At 36.3% G+C, this 15,297-nt stretch overlaps 1 protein-coding gene across 2 annotated transcripts in view; it reads left to right on the forward strand.

The window, feature by feature from the left end:
* Positions 1 to 15,297, forward strand: part of GPATCH2 (G-patch domain containing 2) — a 126,667-nt gene that overhangs the window by 87,780 nt on the left and 23,590 nt on the right. Inside the window, exons 6-8 of one of the 2 annotated variants that reach the window (XM_074579321.1) lie at positions 2,098 to 2,162; positions 4,872 to 4,911; positions 8,260 to 8,330. In XM_074579321.1, coding sequence (XP_074435422.1) covers positions 2,098 to 2,162; positions 4,872 to 4,911; positions 8,260 to 8,330 — 176 coding nt within the window. The remainder of the gene's footprint in view (positions 1 to 2,097; positions 2,163 to 4,871; positions 4,912 to 8,259; positions 8,331 to 15,297) is intronic. The other variant, XM_074579322.1, reaches the window with a different exon arrangement.

Consider the following 15,297-nt stretch of genomic DNA (forward strand, 5'->3'; position numbering starts at 1 on the left):
CCAGCTCTCAGTCCACCTCACTGTCCCCTCGTCTAGTCCACACTTCCTCAGTTTCCTAAAGAGGATGTTATGAGAGGCAGTGTCAAAAGCCTTGCTGAAGTCAAGGTAGGTGACATCTGCTGCTCTGCCCTCATCCAGCCAACCAGTTATAACATCATAGAAGGCTATGAGGTTGGTCAGGCATGATTTACCCTTGGTAAATCCATGTTGACCACTTCCAATAACTTCCTGAACGTGCTTGGATATGACATCCAGAACGAGTCGCTCCATCACCTTCCCAGGGACGGAGGTGAGACTAACCAGTCTGTAGTTCCCTGGGTCCTCCTTCTTGCCCTTTTTGAAGACTGGAGTGATATTGGCCTTTGTCCAGTCCTCAGGCACCTCTCCTGTTCTCCATGACCTTTCGAAGATGATGGAGAGTGGCCATAAACACTCAACAATGTCGTCATGCACATTGTTAAATTCTTGGCATTCAAAACTGCCCCTGACGTAGGGGGACACCCCACCACCTCTCCTTCCTTGCCTATCCCTTCTGAAGAGTTGGTAGCCGTCAATCACCACACTCCAGTTGTGTGTGTCTTCCCACCACGTTTCTGTGATGGCAACTGTATCATAGTTGCCCTGCTGTACAATGGCCTCCAAGTCTTCCTGTTTGTTGCCCATGCTGCGTGCATTCGTGTAGATGCACTTCAGCTGGGCTAATTACCTTGCTACTTTATTGGGGAGGACAAGCCCTTATTCCCACCTGTCTGCGCTCAGACGTTTCTGCAGTTGCCAACCTACCACTACTCATGTCTTTGCTAACACATGGGTCATCATCTCCCACCTCCGCTGCAACAACAGGCTGCAAGACCTTGCTAGCACTTTTACCCACCAGTACTGGCATGCTGCTCCCAGGCACCACTTTAGTCACTCTAGTTACATCCCCGTCCCCCTTCAAACCTAGTTTAAAGCCCTATCAATGAGTCCTGCTAACTCCTGTCCCAGAATCCTTCTTCCCTTTTGGGTTAGGCTTTCCCCACTTGTTGCCAGCATGCCTGGTGTCCTGTATATCAATCCATGATCAAAGTAACCAAAGTTCTGCCGGTTGCACCAGTCTCTGAGCCAGGAATTAATCTGCTGACTCTTCCTGTTAATCCCCTCATCAATCCCTGCAACTGGTGGGATAGAGGAGAACACTACTTGTGCTCCTGATCCCTTAATCAGCCGTCCCAGGGCTCCAAAGTCTCTCTTCATTGCCCTTAGACTTCTGGTAGCTATCTCATCATTACCTACTTGAAATATCAGCAGTGGATAATAATCTGAAGGCTGAACCAGGGTAGGGAGTTTCCTCCGTATGTCCTTGATCCTGCTCCCAGGGAGGCAGCTGGCTTCTCTGTGGGATGGGTCCGGTCGACAGATAGGGCCCCCTGTTCCCCTCAGAAGGGAGTCACCTACTACAATTACCTTCCTTTTTTTCTTGATCGAGGAGGTCCTGAGTCGTGGGGGTGAGTGATTAGCCCTGTGTGACTCACTAGATGGATCATCCTCCCCATGCTTATTTGTCTGGCCCTCAGATTCCAAAGCCCCAGTGACTACAACCCCTCTTTTCTTCCCTGTGGGTGTCGTAATAATACAGGCAGTACGCCTTTCTGACTGTGGAGGTGTCTCTAGTGTAGATTGCCCGTCATCCACATTCTCATTCGACTGGCCTTCCTCGTTCAGTACCTCATATCTGTTGTTCAGAGGTACCGGGGGGGACAGGAGGGGTAAGGAGAGGTGTATGTTGAATATAATTTTGAAAACATATAACTTCAATTTTTTGGAGATGAAGTGTTTCATGGGCTTTTCAAAAGTAACTTAGGCTTCCGATATCTGTAAATGTCTGATGTCTAACATTCATGAGCAGAATTACATATAAAGGATTTTGGCAAATCTTGTGTAGTACTTTCTGCATTCAGACTTGACTTAAAAATGGCAGATATTGCTAATTGCATTTACTGTATCTAGTGTACTGTCTCTATTTAGTATTTGCAATATGTTTTCTTAATAAACAATCACTGTGAGTGTATGCTACCCCATTATTCAAAGACTTTTTTTTCCTACTTTTTCCATTAGATAACTCCAGGACCAGGCGGTAGCAGGAAGACGGTTCACTTGTCCCAGGATTCTCTTCACCATGAGTGAGTATCAGTGATGGGATTTACAACTTTTTATTATCGTTTGCTTTACAGTAGTGCCTCTGTCCCAAAGCCACATTTTACAACTGTATAAACATGTGAAAAGACAACCTGAGCTTAGTTACATAATGATCTTTATTTAGTAATTAAAAAGCATTACAAATATTATTCATTTTGTTTGTTAAAGAAACATGGCGTTCAGTGCTTTGTAAATGTATTTTTATTAACTTGATAAGTAATATGCTTTCCTAAAACGCAACAAATATGAGTTGTTTAAAAAAAGCTGCTTTATTTTTCTCCAAAGGGAAATTCAGAAACGCCAAGCTTTGAGTATATGAAAATAAACAAGCATCGCACCTTTGAGTCTTCAACATGATGTATCATGTGAGGAAGAAGGTTATCATAAATTACACAAAAAGACATTCAGTTAATTGTATGGATACACGTAAATACGGAATGTCATTCGGTTCTTTTAGTTACTCTGGTGTGCCATTACTGTAAACTCTTACTCTGTTCAGCTGACAACGTTAGCAGCATTATTTCTTGGTTATCTCTTTTGAATAAGAAGATTACATTTTCCTATACTTTTCTAAATCAAAAATCTAAAGCACAGACACACGTGATTAGGAAATAATGTATTTGCGGAAATGTTTATGTGTTCTGACTGCTACTAGATATAGCATCCACAGTTGAAAACAGAACTTGCGAAATCAAATATACTACAAACATCAGATCCTCGATACCAACTGCTTTATGGTACTGATTGACTTCTGTTGCACCCCATGGCTTGCTGATGTGTGTGTTAACTAAAGAGGTTGTGACTTCATAAGTTATTTCTACCCTGAAGTAATTCAGCTGATACTTTATGGTTTTTACTTTTGTTTATTTTACTAAAACAAGCAAACAAAGAACACTGTAATTAAGTGAATGGACAAAATTATAAAAAAGTGTGACAAAAAAAACCCCGTTCTCATTAGAAGAGGTGTTATTCTTTAGAAAGAGGTTTTTTACTGTCTAAACATGAGACGCATTTGAATTACTTTGATGTACTTTCTCAATAGAAATACATTTTGCGAATCATATAGTCTGTAATCCACTAATTTGTCACAAACCAGCAGAGTTTATGTGGAGGAGGATAGCTTAGTTTGCTGCTCCTCCTTGAGCATTTGCTGTTGACCCTGGTCAGAGATGAGACACTCATCCGTGTGGAATTTAGAACTAACCCATTATATTTCTTATCTTCATCAGCTTCTGGATGTTTGTGACCTTATTTGTTGAGTCACTAGCAAATGTGATGGTTTTTCTTTTCATGCACTGCCAACATCAAAGTCATGCATGCATGAAATCTCCCTGTTTTCCTCAAATTTTGAACTACTCTGCAGTTGATGAACGTTTCATGTCCAAAATACATAAATATCTACTAATTTTCATCTCAAAATATACTTGGACCTTTATTGATGTCATTCTTTTGCCATTTCCTACTTTTTTTCCTTAGTCATTTTAAAAGTAGAAAAAGGAGTTAGCTGTATGTGGGTTTCAGTGACAGCTAGTCTTGCATAGAAGAATGAAAGGGTTGACTACTCATCAGCAAGTTTACAAAAAGTGAGTGACAAAAAGCCACAAAACTTTCAGATTTGTGACTTCCAAAAAAAAAAAAAAGAGTAATTTAGACCAGACAATTCTATGTAAATTTATTAAAGTAAAAATTTTAGTGTCGTCATGTGGCTGCTGTGGGGAAAAATGAGAGTAAACTATATTGAATCTAACTACTTCAGAAAAAGCGTGACTAGGTTAAGCTTATGATCTATGGTTACACTTCTAGAGGAATTTACAAACATAATAGCAGATAATGCAATGGTATTTTTGTGCAGTATTATAATGGATGGAATTATTTTATCCTTTGCCCAAAACCTATTGCTTGCTTACATGAGTGGTATGTAGGTACTATTACGTAATTTCATATCCCCCTTGCTTTAATTGTTTTTATCTTCTTCTATTTTGCAAGTGCCAAGATTTGCCCCAGGTTTGTATAATGGTTGCTACAGCTACATTCAGATGTTAATTCGGTTCTCTGTGATCACGGTGTGTATGTGAGCCAGTATTAATACGCTTTTACTGCTATTGAGGGAAAAGTCACATTGTGAGTCCTTGCCCTGCATATCAACGTCTTAGTCCAGATTTTTGTCCCTATGAAATAAGGCTGCCAATAGGCAAAATTGTGCAGTTGTGTGGAGATATGAAGTTACTGTATTTACAGACTGTGATTTTCACTTTAGATTCAACTCAGACCTCAGTTTGTGGAATAACACATTAACGACTACCAGGTAGTCCAGAGTACTTAAAAAATCTTTTTAGCTATAATCATTTATAAGTAACACTTCAGTACTAAATATGGAATTACTTTTATTTATAGCACATGCATTATGGTCTATTAAAATACTATTATTTATATATTATTTTAGCTTGTTTGACAAAATATAATTACCTATAAAGCCAATAGCTACTCAGAAGCGAAATTTGTGGTGCATTCTTTCAAAAGTGTTACAGACTTAGAGAGCTCAATAAAAATATCCCATTAAAATAAAGTATAGCCAAAGGCTGTATTTTCCTGGCAGACAATAAAATACCCAAAAGCACGCACAGGCTGGTCATATGACAACATGTGCTTTGTTAGTTATATTGTTAAACCTGTCTTTTCTTTCTCTCCCACAGCCACTGGTTTAGCCCTGGGGCTAGGAAGGAACATAGCCAGGTAAGAACTGCTTTGATCAAGAACAGTTTACTTGAGTGGTGTAAAGGAATTTAACTACCTCTACTCCAGAGGTAGTGGGCTAATATTTTAGGAAATTATAAACAAAGCAGGTATGATTTCATATTTTCTTGTAAGGAAACATATTACAGTAATGCATTTCAAAAAGTCCCTTAATTAAAAATCTTTAATTAGTTACTTCATTTCAGTTAAGTATCTTGGAGTTTTAGCAGGTTAAATGAAAAGTCTGATTAGTTTTTAAATTATTTTCTTAATAGTAGTATCTCCAAATGTTGTGTTTCTCAAAATGCTGGAAAGCAAAACATTTGACTCACAAATGAAGAAATACAGAACAGCGACAAGAGTGGGCAGGCTTCTACAGGAAATTTTTCTGTTTCGTTTTTCTGCCTTTCATTTGTTAAAACAAACACAGCAGTAAAAATTGAACTGTTAGATCTCCGTCATGGTGCAGATATTGATCAAAATATCTCACTAGTTTGTCTGCTGAGCCACTACAATGTAGTCCCTAGGATGTCCAAGCCTAGAGATGTTGTTGAGGGAATGTGAAGGCATGTTTAATACTTGATTATCAACATAGCACTTATTTCTTTAGCTTGTCCTCAGATATGGAGGAATACCTTTCTTTATGGATGATAGTTAAGGTCTAAACAGAACATACTGTCCAAGAACTTTATAATGTGAAAAATATCTGTTTTCATTTTGTAAATGTATAGTTAACTTCAACTATTCAGTAAAAGAAGCTGAATGTATCAGCAATGCCTTGAAACTTAAGACTAAAGTTCCACAGTAAATTTTTTAAGTTGGTAATAATTGATATAACACCATTGATTTCATTAGGTCTGTGCCAGTTCACTAGTACGTTTACAAATTTAAATAGATTTGAAAGTTCAAAAGGAAATAAGACACACAGAATCTTTGGAGGGTTCACCTTAGGATGATTCATCATGAACACTTGTAGCTCCAGTAAGTCATAGTTTAAATCAGTGTGTACACTTTCCTGCCCCCTCTCCCTTCCTTTGAACTCTAGAGCAAGCTGGATCTCTAAAAGTTATATTACTTGCCCAAAACTACCAGAGTGGATAAAACATAGTACAGTTTTAGCTGTACATTGTGAACTTCTAACATGTTATATTAAGCTGACTGACACTTAACATCTAAACAGACGGCTTTATATGATTCACATTTAACTCTCATTATTTTGTAACACATTTTCTAGTAGAAGACAGACATTAAAAAGAGCATTTTAAATATGACCATGCTTCATCTTAATTAATCATGATAAAAGTTCTCTTGGGTTAATCTTTATCCTCTTCCTGAAATTTTGATGCTCTAAGTAGTCAAATTTGCTAGATTAGAATGAGTTTGAGTGATTTTTTTTTTAATTGGATTTTTTGATATATTAATTGTCTCATATAACAGAGTAGTTAACTGAAGATGTACTCTTCACTTCTTTGAAAGATTCTAAGCTTAAAACAGTACAGAAATTTCCATGGTGAGAAATACATAAACCTACATCGTACGTACTAGCAATAACTCTAGCATTCACCGTAGAGTGTGAAAAACATCTGCTTAGCTGGTATATCATGACAGATTAATTCATCTTCTCTCAGATAATAGTAGATTTGAATTAATTTTAGATTTTACGTGTTTATTTTGTATTTCATAAGAGCTGCGTTTTCAGAGCTTACGTGAAGTTCACTGTATTCATAACTTACAGAATTGTGAAGTAAAGCTAATGTCATCAAATAATATAGGTGCTACTGACATATAATGGGTTATTTTTTTAGACAAGTAAAAGAAATAATAATGATGGTGCAATGTAATTACGACAATTTTGACAGCCTATAAAATTCTCACTAAATTTGTGAAGATCCATAGTGTTTAACTAATGGTTGCATGGGTTTGCTACTTTCTCTTTTAATTATTTCCTGGAGTTGAAGTTATGTTAGAACACAAGTAATTAACTAGCCAAATTCAAAGTCTGGCAGGTGATCTGTATTTGTACATGCTGTAACTACAATTTACTTATCAGCCGGAGTATATTGATAATAGTAAGACTGCTCTTCTTAGCTTGATCAGAGAATCATAGAATCATAGAATTGTCATTAAATAGATATACATTGTACGAATGTTGTGCTGGTTTAAATTGCGGCTATCTTTAGATATTAATTATAAGTACTCTTATTTGTTGATGATAAGAGAATGAAAAAACTGTTTTGTCAGGATAAGGTGCCTTACCTTTATGTATCCTTCAGATACATACCAGACTGCACTATTTTTACTGCATCTGGGAACTGAATAGTTGTAATGACAAGGAGCATTCCTTAAACAAGAAGCAGGCTATAGTTGGGGAAGAATTAATCAAGTGTCATTTTTCAGATAGGTGTCATTTTTTGTAGTCCCTACTCATGTACAACACTAAGGTGTGGTTGGCCAAGTCATAAAGAGTAATTTCCAGTGGACTTCTAAATGAGTTTGCTGTGAATGTTAGATCCATTTACCTATAAACTGTTTCTAAACAGTCTTTCATTGTACACTTTCTTTAATATATGTTGAGTTTCAAGAAACATTTGTATTTTTATACTGTCTAGTGTTAATATCTTTAGTGTAACTTTTTGACAATCATTATTTACTGTTATTGCCACTTTACTCATCCTGGTAAATATCATAATGCTGGAAATAGACTTCTGAATATTGGAGATAGTCTGAATGAAAAGTCTTCCTTTATTTGTCTAAAAATAGAGTGAATCGGAGCTTGTTCCAGAAACTGAATGACTGTTTCAGTTAAATGAATCCTTCATTATTCCTACTTCCCCACTATTATGGGAAGCTTTAATACTGTGTTTTTGTTGATTCTGCAACTTTCAAATTGCAGAAGCTCCTGGGGGGCTTAGAAGAGTTTATAGCTGTTTCATAACTGCTTAGATACAAGTGCCAACCTGAATAGTTTTTTGTTATACAATTTTGAAAATGTAAATTGAAATTGTGACAATTATAAAACTTTATAGGTAATTGTGAAAGTTTGACTTGCATGGCTTTCTGATATGCTTTCAGAATGCTTTAATTTTACATTTTCAATTATTTAGGAATTTTAAACTGGTGGGTTGGACTAGATGATCTCCAGAGGTCCCTTCCAACCCCTATCATTCTGTGATTCTGTGATATATCTTGAAATAAAGCTCTATTAGATGTCCATCTCTTCTAGAGTCTTGGTTGAAAACTATTGAAGGATTACTCAAGACAGGAAAGAATAGCATTGTCAGGAAAACATTTCTAAAAGGCAAATAAAGGCATTGCTTGTGAAACTGTTCTGAAAAATTTTTTTAATAGCTTCAACTTCTGCGAGACAACCGATCAGAGAGAGGACACAAGAAGAACAGCTCTGTAAAAACAGCTAGCAGGTAAATTAATGCTCCAGCTGCCATTAATCCTGTTTATGAATTTGTTGATTTCTAAACTCGCAAATTTTTATATAAGAAATGACACCAGAGGTCTTCTGTTTTTTTGTGATTTACTTTCAAGAATTTCTTTTATATGGCATAATCTTCGCCTAAAATACAGGTATTAGACTTTATTGGTGACTCTATCCAACTATACTTGCTGAACTTAATCTATTTACTAACCATCAGAATTAAATGAATGCAAAAGTAAGGTTTGTGCTTCTGGCACGTAAGTTAAGTGCTGAAAATATATAAAGGTACTATAATCATAAATCATCGTTATGCATAGATTCTTTTGAAATCAAAAAGATAAATAGTGTAATACTTAAATTATTCTTATGTCACATTTTGAGAATAAAAATTTCATTGTGAAGACTTATTAAAAACAAATCTAGTTGTATCCTCTGGCTTCTTTCCTCCCCCTCAAAAGACAAAAAATTCAACACTGAACTGGTCTAGGAGTCTGTTCCTAGAGGGTTTTTTATGTACGTATTACCTGCTGAATCTATTCTGCCAAATAATTATTTTAGTTCCAGTATTTTTTAAAATGAGAACCTACATAAATGTTTCCCTTGCTATACACAACATCTTACACAATTTTTACCTTGTTCTGTACAGATGACAATATGCTATCAAATTACTTTTTTCCAAAAAGTTATAACTGATTTATATCATCATGTAATAATATGGGTTTGAGTGAGACAGTTGTCTTTCAGGCACTTGTCTTTTAGTATATATGTTGTCATCCTGAAATAAGTTATTAATATTGTTAAATACTTGCTTTGATGAATACCTGGAAAGTGAGACCAATACTTCTTTCAAAAATATGCGTATTAAGTATGAATCTATTTCATTGTATACATGTTCTAGTTACAGACTATAAAACATTGGTCGTGCAAGTGTTGGTCATTCATCTTCAGAAATTGTGTTATCTTTGTCTATTAAACCTTTTATATTAAGACAAAATTGAAAATTTCTGCATACATTTTCTGGCAAGCACACTTGTTAAGTCATATCTTTGCTCAGAATTTTAGAACGACTACACTTTAGATACGGATTTTCCTGTAAGGCTCCTTACAGGAAACTGAGAGTATAAAGTGGATATAAAGTGAGCAGGAAGAAACAGGTTATATTTAAAGTCATTTTAGCATCTTCTTTATGCTGTAGCAATGTAAAACGGTGTCTGAGGAATTCGGAATCATAACTTACGTGTTTGTTATTCTGACCAATGAAGCTCTTGTGAAGTGATTGCTACCAACACAAGCAGTTAGAGATTTTTTTTTTTTTTTTTAAATGGCATTAAATACCTGAAGTGATCTTCAACCTCTCTTCATGTCTAATCAGCAGTGCGTGAGTAGACTGTTATCCCAGTAAATGTCTGGCAGGGCTGTGTAGGAGCAACAAGGTGGCAAATCCAAGACTGAAGACTAGCATTTTCCATAAAATGTCAGTAATGGTAAAACAGGACTTATATAAACTATGATGATGATGTACAGAAAGCCACAGTATATTGTCATACTGTAATACCCTTAAAAACAGCAAGGTCGCTGCCACCTTTTTCTCTCCTTACCACAGAAACGTCACTGTAAGTTCTTTAAGGTGACTTGAAGATAAATTCTTAAACTTCTATGAAAATGATATTTTTAGCCGGCCATCTGCTGTCTTAGAATGTACGTCTTATTTACAAGTTGTATTTTGAACAAATTTTAACATTCTTGCTAGAGTTTAGCTGCTGAAAATAAGAATTGAATTTGCACAATGTGCATTTTTTCTGTCAAGCCAATAGCATGTCTGGTGTCTAGTTTCTTCCTGTAGCTTTACTGTTCTATAACCTAATATTTTGCTTTTTATGAAAAGCTGTTACAACCAGAACAGAGATTGAATTCCAGATGTATAGGAGCAACACATGACAAATACATAGTTCATCTCCTCATATGTTCCTAAGTTCCTGTCCTCATTCAGTTCAAGACAATTCCCGTGGTATTCTGTTCCTTACAAATGAAATTAGTGGTGCATAGTGACATATGTCAGATTTATCTGTGGTTAATATCGAAGGCTGATTTTGTAACTACTTAATTTTAAATTATCACTTCTACCAAAAGCGTTAATCTTGGTTTCACCAGGCAATAGGGAGAAGGAAAATGTTTATACTTAACAAGGTACCTATAGAAATTACTTGTTTAGTAGCAAATATTGCTCACAGTGTTAACAAAATGGTGAACATCACCTTGGTTGCAAATGCGCATCTTCATTACTGCGTATGAAGTCTTAAAATGGAAATCTGTCATTTAGATTTTTGCATGTGCCAAATATTTTAAAAACCACTAAACTACAATGATACCAATGAAATGTCACAAGGTTAAGTTATAGAATTATAGTAAATTTTATGTCATAAATATAAATACAGTAAATTTTAGTAATTCTAGTAAATCTTCCATTATTTCAGTGTATTACATGCATATGCAGTTAAGTCTTCTGTTGAATGCAAATGTTTTCTCGCAGATGAAAGTCTGAAGCTTTCTAAAATTAACTCTAAATTAGTTCCTGCATGTGTTAAACTATTGCAGTTGACGCATCAAAGTAATTCAGATGAGTAACCCCCTTAAAAAGAGGCATACAAAAAGTAATGGCTGTAACCTTATATTGTCTTAATGTTTGTTGCTACATGCAGTGGTAGAACAGCAGTAGTAAGTATTGGAAATTCTATAAAATTATTGTACTTATCCAGAATACAGTTTAATCTGCTTCTACTGCAAGACTGAATTTCTCTGGGTCGGTCTTCACATAGTTTTCACACAACTGTATTTCTTGTTGTGGGACTATGTTTTATTTGCTTTTCTGGAATACCTTTTTACTGGTTTTTGTGTGTACATGACATGTATATACACATACGTTTTTCTATGCTTGCTTTGACTTTTCTTACCCCTTTTGGATGCCTGAACACAGTTGTTGTTGCAGCATGTAGACAATATGTAAATACCCATATTACATTAGATCAGTGACTTGCGGAATAATTTACTCTGTAAATACATCAAAAAGGTGTGGAGCTCTAAGCACGGCAGTGGTCTGCAGCTGTCTCTTTGTGGTGGGATAATACTGATACTTTCTGGGTGAGCTTTACTGTACTGGGTTGCTTGTATTAGGTTTCTTCTGTCAAATTAATAATAATGAGCCAATCCTACATAAACTAACACAAACTTTTACTAGTGGCAAAATAATTAGATTGTTGAGAACTATTGATATGGCTACTTATGAACCAAATGTTAAGAAGGGGGACAGTCCTGCACCACAAAAATTGGAACCTGAATAGATTATATTATGCTGATACGTTTCAACACATGTAATCTTCTGTATTCAACACATTTAAATATATATATATATATATAAAAATTTATGCTACCTTTACAGATAAGCTTTAATCTACAAATACGTAGTTTCTCCATTAAATATTTAAATTATATAAACAGTACTAAATAATACTGTTCTAGAAGGTGCCTTTCTTTTTCCTGTATAGCCTTGAAGAAGTTCTCTGTTTACATTGTCTCTCTGCATTAGGACAGGAACAGTCCCATCCCCAGTCCAGCTACACTGCTCAAAGTTGTTAATTCTTCCAACTGCTTGTTTTCATCCTCTACTCTTTTGCCAGTAAAGAGGGGTTTTTGTCTGCATTTTTTAATATGCTTCGGGCAAAACCAGCCTGGTTAGCTCAACTCACCTGTTTAAATTAAATTGGCTGGTTTTGTACAAACCATATTAGGGAGTGCTCACATGATTTCTTCCTCCGGCAGAGCTGTGGAGATGATAATCTCCAGCAGATGTGTGATAACAAATAGCTCGGGATAGTAATGTCTTCATCTGGCGCAGTTGTTAGCAGACCAAATGTCTGTCTGTAGCCCCAGGCTGTGGGCAAACAATTGAACATGATTGAGTTATGGCGAGTTAACAAGTTGCTGCTTGGCAGCTGAACTGCCATAGCTGATCATGCGCTCATTGTTTGCCTGCGCCCATCATAAGGTAGAACACGTTTTCTTAATTCACCTTTGTAAAATTTTATAAAAATGAGTTCTACCCAAAGAAGATTCCCCGGGGCTAAGAGATTCATTTGGTCAGCTATGGAGACAGCGTTGAACAATATTTTGCTGAGCTGCTATAACAAGATTTTGAACATGTGATTCTATTGTTAAATATATGGGGGACCTCCATCACACAACTGTCGCCTGTCTCTTAATGTTTAATGTATTTATCCTTGCAATACCTTACGAAGTTAGGAATTGTTTGACAGAATAACCAGAATACCTAAGCAATTTAATATTTTGCCTTTGGTCATACAGTCCATGCCACAAGTACTAAATTTATGCTGTAATCTAGAAACAACAGAATTACAGATCGGGAAAACAGGAGACTACTGAATAAGTTCAACTTGTGTGATTATTTCCTTTAATATACATAATGGTCTTGTGGCAGGTTTCTTTTACAGTGTGCCTCTGCTACATATTGTTAATTATTTTTCTATGTACTTATTTTTTCTTATTGTGCTGTAAGTAGAATTTGACACGTGCGTGAATGGAGAAACTGAAAACAGTGCCAGAACTTTTGCCACTTACCAGGTTTCTTTTTGGTCATATCTTAATAATTCCAGATTAGCTTTCCACGCTCAAATGCTCCCTTAGAGATCTTTAAAAGAAGAAAAAGCTATTTGTAATTCTTAGGCGGTTCAGTCCTGGCTTGAAAGAAGGCTAAGTCATACTCATAAAAATGATTTCAAGGTGATGTAGAATTATGGAAGTTAGGTTTCAACTAGCTAACTGATACTGTGCTAACAATCTAATCCATGTAGCAGCAGCTTAGTATGCAGTAGTTTGCCACTTCTTGTGGCTGCAAGGTAGAGCATAGCTTGAGGTAGAGGTAGTACCTTGACAGTTCTTTAAAAATCAGCAGGAGCCAGGAGCCACCTACTCAGCTGTTATTATAGTGTGAAAGGAGGACTGTGTGCCAGTCATCCAGTGATCACCTCTAGCTGCTCTGTTTTGGTCTGGCAAGAAGTCTTTGAAGACGTCTGCCGTGGTGAACAGCACAGACTGAAATACAGGTCTTTGCACGTGTGGAGGACACATTCAGGAAAGCAGACTCTGGAAGAAGTATGAGAAGGGTTATGTAAAGGAAATATGTCAGATGTTACTAAATGATGAGGTGTCAATAAAACCCCAGAACATTAGTCGTAACTTCCCTGTGTTTCCTGCAACTGTCTCTTTCCCTCCTTTCCCTAGTTGGTCTCAATCCAATTTAAATCTGTGCCTTGTGTTGGTACAAGAGGATGACTCTCAAGTATTTTCGCTTTTTATGACTAACAGTATTCTCTATGAATTAGTATTTAAAGAAAGCCCCTAAGAAAAAATTTACACCAAACCTGAGGAGAGTTTTCAAAAGTGTATTATTGATTTGGTTAGAAATACGACTTTCTGCCTTTCCCCGTTTGGAAGGGAAACCCCTATTTGTACGTTTGTACAGCACTTACTCATTTTCATCTGATGATATGGATCATGGCACTTTTTTACACAGATGTGACAAATAGCGTTACAGCTGCTCTTGATTTGATCTTCTAAAGAGACAAAGATGTGCAAGGATTCTGCCTGCTCCCTCTTTCCCACCGTGTCATCTGTTGTTTGGGAAAGAGTCCTAATTTGCAGCAGATACAAAACTATTTGTCGAGTTGCAGGTTTGCCAAAAATAAATGAAACCATTAATTACTACATTTTTTGAGCAGCTGTTAATGGATTGGGATAAGAAAACTGTACATTAGACTACTGGTTAATTACAAGAACTGTAATTGTTTAATGTGGCTTTTGCGAAATGAAATTACAATACCAGAGGAGGTAAATTCAGCCAGTTTTTGAAAATTATACATGAAAATGTGCACATACTTACACTGCAGTAAAGCTAAAGAATGCATAGTTGCTGTACTCGATGATTCACTTCTACCATCACATGAACATATATTCCCAATAAAAATACTTTAAAAGAAAGTAATATTTAAACATGCCTTTTAATTCAAGTGTAAAATTATTAAAGGTAGTAAGTTAATATCTTGTAACCCCAGAGCTAATAATGCAGGAGATTCAGATGCAATATTAAAATCCAAATGTGTTTACATCATTAGAAATTAACAACTAAGCAGTTTTATCTCCTCTTTGGAGTGCCATGAAGCAGTAACTGTGATGTTATGATTGGTGCTTAATAATATTTGCAGTTCCAGATTAAATTATGTGAATGTTTGAGGACACATTGCTTTCCTCCCTTGCCGTCACCCTCAGGGACAGTGTTATTCCATCAGTTTGGTATTTTTCTTCTCTGGGAAGAGTAAAAGATGGTGCCATTTTGGAAGAGGACAATTTCCGATTGAATTTTATATACTATGGCCTTACTTTTAAGGACCTAAAAAGCATTTCATTTGGGGGAGGAGGACGGGACTACGACAGTTTAATTGTTATTTCAAAATGTAGCCAGTGTGTAATGCTTTAATCTTCAAGCCTCAGTAGTGGTTCATGGATAGATGTAAAGTATCCATTAATTAAATGAATGTTAGCCACCAAGTGTCTTAAATGTATTTTAACTCCATGAGAACATATGCAAAAGTAGCAGAAGTTTTTGAAGAGTCTGTTCTCTGTTCGGAAAATATATTTTTCCATATGATCTGACAGTTTCATTGCATCTTTACTCTGCGGATAGTCAGGCACTGGAACAGGTTGCCCAGGGAAGCTGTGGCTGCCCCATCCCTGGAGGTGTTCAAGGCCAGGCTGGATGGGGCTTTGAGCAGCCTGGTCTGGTGGGAGGTGTCCCTGCCCAGGGCAGGGGGGTTGGAACAAGGTGATCTTTAAGGTCCCTTCCAACCCAAACCATCCTATGATTCTATGATCTTTAATGCAAAACT

The sequence above is a fragment of the Larus michahellis genome, chromosome 3 (genome assembly GCF_964199755.1).
Source record: "Larus michahellis chromosome 3, bLarMic1.1, whole genome shotgun sequence".
NCBI classification, from domain to species: Eukaryota; Metazoa; Chordata; class Aves; order Charadriiformes; family Laridae; genus Larus; species Larus michahellis.